The following is a 6974-nucleotide window of genomic DNA, read 5'->3' as shown; positions in this document are numbered from 1 at the left end:
GGAAAAAGATGGGGTACAGAACCCAATCTTTTCATTCATTCCTCAAGTCTCTTGAGGATTCAGACACCCTGGCACCATCCTGTCAGTGCCTTCACTCTATCAATTCTGACCATCTTCCACTCAAGAACAAATTCATAGTAAAAATGAACATTCAGCTTTCTACTTAAGAGTCGCCATCCTTTAGCTTCTGCTGCAAAACAGTACACAAGCAGCACACTTAGCTGTTTTATGTACAGTTAATATAGTACAGTAAAAACTGCTGCCATGGATACAATGGAAAAGCCAATTGAGAAAATAATGCAGAGGTACCTCCAGGAGCTCAGGTGGTGGTGCATTATCAGAAAACAGATCCAGAGCACGAGCAATGATATCAGATCGAGTTCTCCCACCATCATAATCAACAGGGTCTTCTCCTTTCTGGAATATTTTAATCGTGGGAAATCCACGAATCTGCAAGACAAGTTTAAGCCATCAGCTCAAATAAACCTGAGAAAATAATAAAAACAATAATCATGTGGGAATGATGTGTCCTACATTAAGAGCAAGGGAAGAGATTGAACACCTGCGTGTATCAAGTCTCACAGCATGTTCTAACTGAACTTGAATTTTGTAGCTTCCTATCAACAATTCAAAACAAGGTTAACATACCCTGAAAGAAACACTGCTTCAGGGTTTTGGCCTGATGAATCAGCAATGGCTTCATCTCAATACAGACACACCAAGCACTGCAGGTTTAAGTACCATGAGAACTATCTTCACTCTTCATATTTACGAGACATTAGTTTCTCTGATTTGTCTGTGGGAGGACAGCACTGTGGCTACAGGGAAACAAGTGGACCTTAAGCTCCCTCCGCTACACTTCCACTAAAACTTGCCTAGAGTTCCTCCTCACTGTCAGCCATATGCACTTACAGGGAAACTAAGAAGCACAGTGTAAGCTCTGTGGACTGTACTAAAAACTAAAGAATATCAGTTCACATTGGGCAAGCAACACAGTTGCTCTGAGGAGCTAATACTGAAAACTGGCTCCAAGGTGTGCAGGTATATGTGTAGGTTCCAGAGATGCCCAGCCAGCATACAAACAGTCTGAAAAGAGACTCTCACTTCAGACGATAAAGGTATACAAGATCCTATGGAAATAAACAGCCTTTTTTGTCAGCAACATTCAGATTTACTCTTTTCCAATCTCTCTCTCTCTCTCTCTCTCTCTCTCTCTCCTCTGTCCCCACTTATAGTTACTGACATTCAAGAATTAATTAATTGTGGAAAAAATTGTATGCATCACTTATTTTTAGCACAAAACATTTACACAGTGCCAGATTAAGGAACAGTTCAGTAAGCGTTGAAGAGAAATCTGACTCCTTAGACATGGAAAGGAAATTGCAACCACTGCAGAGCACACTCACCCCGTACCGGCTTGCCAGCATCTGATTGACTGTTGCATCTACTGCAGCCAGCTTTACTTTTCCTTTAGTTTGTTCCTTCACCTCAGTGGCAGCAGCTGCCCATTCTGGCTCCAGGCTGAAAAACAAGTACAAGTGCTCTAAGCTCTCTCAGAGCCAGCGAAAGTGTACCACACTCCAACATCACGTAACATACGCCACTCAAGAAAATAATGTCTGCAAAGAATGAGAGCTGAGGGTTATTCTAAAAGAAACTGATGTCCTGCATCTGAAGGAATGAAGGCTAATTTAACTTCTGGATCTTGTTTCTACAGAAAACTGGGAATTTAGCTGCTAAGAAAAAGTGCAGCTAGAGCAGCACCACAGTGCCATGAGCAGGCAAGTCCACACATTTTTGTTAAAATGCCTTACAGAGAACCCCACTCCTGATACACCAGAGGTGCAAGGTCTTGTTCAGGGGATTAAGAGTATTGCAGAAAAGCAAGCACTAACGGGAACTGAATTGTCCAAGAAAAATCTCATTTACTTTTTGCAGTGCCCACACCATGGGGCATAAAACTCCACCATCCACACATCATCACTATTTATGACGTTCTTATCAAAGCTGTCATCAGTCAGCTCAATCACATCCTTCTTATCTCCACCTCCGCTCTCCCGGCTCTGTAAGACACAAACAGACCCTCACATAAGAAGTAACCAAAACTGGTTTCCCACACAAGCCAACTCCTGCGTGTCACGTTGTGCCAAGCAGTCTTTATTTGAGTAAGACACAAAACAGGCAGTGTTAGGTCATACAACTTTCCCATTTTAAAACTGACAATACACACATCCTACTCCCACAGCACTTTCAAGAAACAGTAAGTGAACCTTCTCTTGAAAAAACAAAGAAAAAAGAGAAATCAGGTCAAACTGACTACTGAGAATATGTAGGAACACTTTCCCAGTTCAGGCTCTGATCTGTCCAAGAACAAAGTGCTCCCCAACCCCCACCTCCATATGGAACTGTGTCCTGTTTTCCAGGCAAAACAAACGTGTAGGAGTGCAATACACACTACAGGGTACAGTCCACCCAGGTCTTCTATCTGTCCAACCTGAGGATGTTAGAGTGTACTTGCACCATGGTTTAAAAACAGCAGTAGGAGTCAAAAGCTTTTCTATTTACCTTCAGGGAGAAATCCAGCAAGCCAACTTCAGAAAAATACCACCAAATTACGAGAACTAATCCATCTACCTTAGACCAGGATTAGGAAAATTGTACCTGACCACTGGGAGAACGGGAACCTCCAAGTTCAAAGGGTGATGCAGCTGGGAAATAACAGCCCCATACAGCAGTATATGCTGGGGACTGACTAGCTAGAGAGCAGCTTTTCAGAGAGGAACATGGGGGTCCTGGTGGACAAGGTGCACTGGAGCCAGCACTGCACTCCTGTGGTAAAGGCAGCCAACAGCCTCCTGAGCTACACTAGGCACAGAGTTGCCAGCAGATATGGGGAGGCAATCTTTCCATCTGCTCAGTACAGTGTGAAACACCTGGAGTGCTGGGTCTAGTTCTGGGCTCCCTAGAAAGGGCGTGCACATACTGGAGCAAGTTCAGCCAATGGTCAAAGCTGATGAAGGGTGTGATGAAAGGGTGAAGTAAAGAAAGTAAAGGCAGGCTCTTCTCGGTGACAAGAGACAAAAGGGCGTAAGCTGAAATACAATAAATACCATTCTATGATTCTACAACTTAAGAGAGACAGCATAAAAAGAAAAGATTTCTACTCTGAGGGTGGTCAAACACTGGAACAGGTTGCCCAGAGAATGCAGTCTGTGTGGAGTCTCAGTTCTTGGAAATACTCAAAACTTGACACAGCCCTGGGCAATCTGATCTAGCTGACCCTGCACTGGGCAGGGGGGCTGGACTGGCAGAAGTCCCTTTCAACTTCAACTATTCTGTGACTGAGTCAGAGGCACAAGCTCTGATATCCAGTACAGAACAGCCTCCAGCTGAAAAACCAACACACATTCCCTCAATACCTGTCTCCCAGAACTGTATCCTCCACTTCTGCCACTAAGACGGTCTTTCACCAGGGATCGGAGAGCACTTAGAGCAGCATCAACAATAGCGTCACTTGTCCTGCCACCTGCAATGCAGCAAAATATGGGATTAAACCATCAAAAGGTCAGTTTAAGGTAGGCTCCTCACTCAAAAACAAACTTAATACTCCTTCACCCTAATGATTTTTCAGGAAAGGCAGGACTGGGCTATGAGTGATACTCATACTCGTACTAGTGGTGGGACATCTGACTTAAGCAGCAGGACTGACTTCACTACACTTTTTAGCTATCCACCTTATCTGATGGAGAGTGACTGTGGCAAGCTCCACATAAACAGGGAGAAAGGAATAATTCTTTGGTATTGCCTGTCAACCTCCAACAACTATGAACTGCAGGCAGGACTGTTAGTCTTTGCTAAGACATAACACAATTTGGTTGAAGCAGTCCCACCCATCTGTGTCTCAGTTACTACAAGCACTAGACACAAGGAAAGGGCACACGAGACAGACAGCATTAACAGCTACCATAATTACTGTATTCAGGGAAGTTTCAGGCATGCAACACGTAAAAGAGCATCGCATTTACCCTGATAATCCTCTGCTTTGTTTTTGTTGGCTCCAAATATCTTGATAGTTGGAAACCCTCTGACTCCATACTGTCCACCCAAGGACTGATGTTTATCTGCATCTACTGCACCCACTTTCACTACACCCTGCGGAAACAAAGCAAAAAACACCTAAGGCAAGATTTCTACAGTGATTTAACACACTTAATACTCTCTGCAGGGGGCACAGAGGAACAGGGGGAAGAGAGAGGGACAGTTACCAGGACTGTAAGAGAACAATCACCAGAAGAGAGGTATTTCCCCTCAAAAGCATTAAATTACAGAACACTGTATATGTCCATTTATTTCTTCAGCCCAACAAACTAAACTTTAAATTGTTTGGGTTTTTGTTTAGTTGGGTTTTTTTCCTTTGGGGGTTTGTTTGGGTTTTTGTTAGGGTTTTTGTTGTTTTTTTTAAGAAGTAGAATATGTATTTTATATAGGCAAGAGTTCAGCAAAACACTACATGACCAATTTTTCTCTAAGTAGAGAAATATTCATCATCAACAGCTTACAATGCTGTTTTCAGTCCTGGAGAACAGTAATGGGAATTCACAGTGACAGAACTGACTTGCTTCGTCTACAATTCAATGGTTTCTTTTAAAAAAGGGAAAAAAAAATTAACCAAACAAAAATACTGACTTTTTAAGTGCCTGAATGACCACTTCTCTAGCTGGACAAGTATGCTTAAAGTGATAATGGTTTTAAGGACCAAATCCCACTTCTGTGTTCTCAGCCAAACTTTCCTCAATCCGCTACCACAAACATATTTGAGATGTTAAACTTACTTTCAAAGCTGTTGCTGCTTTCTTCCATTCAGGGGTTAGTCTTTGACAATGACCACACCTTTTAGGAAAAAAAAAAACAACAAAACTGAGTAACTGTCATTCAGATCTGACAGCTATTTCACAGTCCCTCACAGCAAACTCTAGGAGACTTAAGATTTACTTGGGAAGAGGCTATGCCACATCACATCATCACTCAGCCTTCTGAACAAGTGCCTCCACATTATGTAAGTGCATACACACACACACACACACATATATATATATATGCATGCACATATCTCAATAACTACCTGTCTTTCCTAACACAGAGGAAAACAAGAACATCAAAATCCAGATCTGCACACTAGCCTGCTTGTGGCAAGCTAAGGTGGACCTGTGGTGAGGTCTGAAAAATTTATTCTAGAGGTAACTTCCTAACTAGCAAGAGTTTATGGCACAATTCCGGAAGGCATCTCAGGGAAGAGGCTAACTGCTGACTGGCAAATAGCATGTAATCACATCATCACAAGCCTGCAGGGAGAGGAACCACCAATTTCCTCTTCTATACTTCATTACCACTGTTCAATAAAGCTTCCCATTGCCCATAAACTGCAACAACCTAGAAGAGGCACAGCAAGCTTTCCCCTAAACCTCTCAGCCCAGACACAGTCACGCTGTTGCAAGGTCTATTTCTGCAGAATGTGGAGCTTTGGATGACAGTATCACACAGGACTTGTACAAAGATGGAATATACATCACCAGAATTTAAATGGAAGAGACTCCATGCTCTGGACATGAGCAGGATAGGAGACAAAAAGAGATGCTACATTAAGATGCACAAAGCCAGTATTTTTCAACAGAAATTGGAAATTCCAAGTGTGAATTCAGATCTGTGCTTTCACATCAGAATTAGGGAAACACAGAAGTGAGGAGGTTTCTCACTTATCTACTGTACTTTAATCAGTCATTTTTAATTGATATTTCATCAGAAAAATTGAAGTAGTAAAATGGCATATAAGATTTTGCTATCAGATCCTATTTGTCAACTTGAAACCAATTCCTGTCTTTTCCCTCATAAGGATATTTAAAACAGGAGTCTCAGCTACAGCTATTTTGCTAGTCATGGGGCCACCAAACCAACAACTGTGCTTCCAGCAACTGAATGAAACCTTGGACTAATCAGCAGCAGATTCCTGTGCTGCTCCTCCATGATAAGAGCAAGCAAGTACACTGCTGCAATTCTTACCATGGGGCGTAGAACTCCACGAGCCACAGGCTCTCACTTTGAATGACCTCCTTGTTGAAGTTAGTTGGTGTTAGCTCTACCACATCATCACTGGCTGAATATAATCCGTTAACTGCCAGGAACAAAGTGCAGCTCACTGTGCCTACAACAAAAAGCAAAGCAATCAGCATTCCTGTTGAACATTTACAATTCTTCTGCTGTCATGGCTAAATCATCTCCCCACTGCCTGCAAATCAAAAGGAGTGGGAGGGGATTCCAGTTTGACCAGGGAAAAAAGAAAAAAAAAAAGACATTAAGGCAAGATATATCCTTTGCCTCCTCACTTAAAACATGACTCCACAAGATCAGGTAATAGTCTCTGTGCCTAAAGCTAGATGGAGTTACGACACTCCAGCTCTCCAAAGAGCCTTTTGTCAAAGCTCCTACCCTAACTCCTGCTGGTATCAGAAGAGCAAAACTTTCACAGGGATCCCCACAATCTGCTCTGGTTTTTTTCAGTTCTCACAGAAACTCCTATGGCAACTGCTCACACCTCTTGCACAGCAGGCACCCAAATACATTTTTTATTTTTATAGGCTCACATAATGCAGGACTATGCCAACTAGGCTGAGCACAATTACACTGATTTTAGGACCAACACTTGATACACTGGTAGTGTAAGGAACTCCTTCATTCTTACCTACAAGGATCTTAGTCTACCATGGATTTATCTCTCTAGCAGAGACCTGGCAGACCAGAGAACAACAGCTAAACGTCTCTGGTTAGCAATCATTAAAGACACACAGAAATTGCTTTTTCTTATAACTTTGTCCTTCTAATCACTTCTGGAACTTATTATTGCTTGAGACTTGATACATAAAACCTCGCAATACTTCCTTCCATCTAGTCAGCAAGATTGAGAGATGACTTGATGAGAG

At 42.4% G+C, this 6974-nt stretch overlaps 1 protein-coding gene across 1 annotated transcript in view; it reads right to left on the bottom strand.

The window, feature by feature from the left end:
* The window catches only part of PDIA6 (protein disulfide isomerase family A, member 6), a 12021-nt gene extending 5794 nt beyond the window's left edge, over nucleotides 1-6227 (bottom strand). Inside the window, exons 1-7 of the mRNA XM_009070335.1 lie at nucleotides 6058-6227; nucleotides 4833-4890; nucleotides 4026-4152; nucleotides 3420-3526; nucleotides 1930-2063; nucleotides 1407-1521; nucleotides 310-450 (exon numbers count right to left, since the gene is read on the bottom strand). Of these exons, the coding sequence (XP_009068583.1) occupies nucleotides 310-450; nucleotides 1407-1521; nucleotides 1930-2063; nucleotides 3420-3526; nucleotides 4026-4152; nucleotides 4833-4890; nucleotides 6058-6227 (852 nt within the window). The remainder of the gene's footprint in view (nucleotides 1-309; nucleotides 451-1406; nucleotides 1522-1929; nucleotides 2064-3419; nucleotides 3527-4025; nucleotides 4153-4832; nucleotides 4891-6057) is intronic.
* Between the last annotated feature and the right edge of the window lie 747 nt (nucleotides 6228-6974).

The sequence above is a fragment of the Acanthisitta chloris genome, unplaced genomic scaffold, assembly GCF_000695815.1.
Source record: "Acanthisitta chloris isolate BGI_N310 unplaced genomic scaffold, ASM69581v1 scaffold40932, whole genome shotgun sequence".
Taxonomy (NCBI): Eukaryota; Metazoa; Chordata; class Aves; order Passeriformes; family Acanthisittidae; genus Acanthisitta; species Acanthisitta chloris.
Note: the sequence above shows the minus strand (reverse complement) of the source record. Positions and strands in the feature narration are given on the sequence as shown.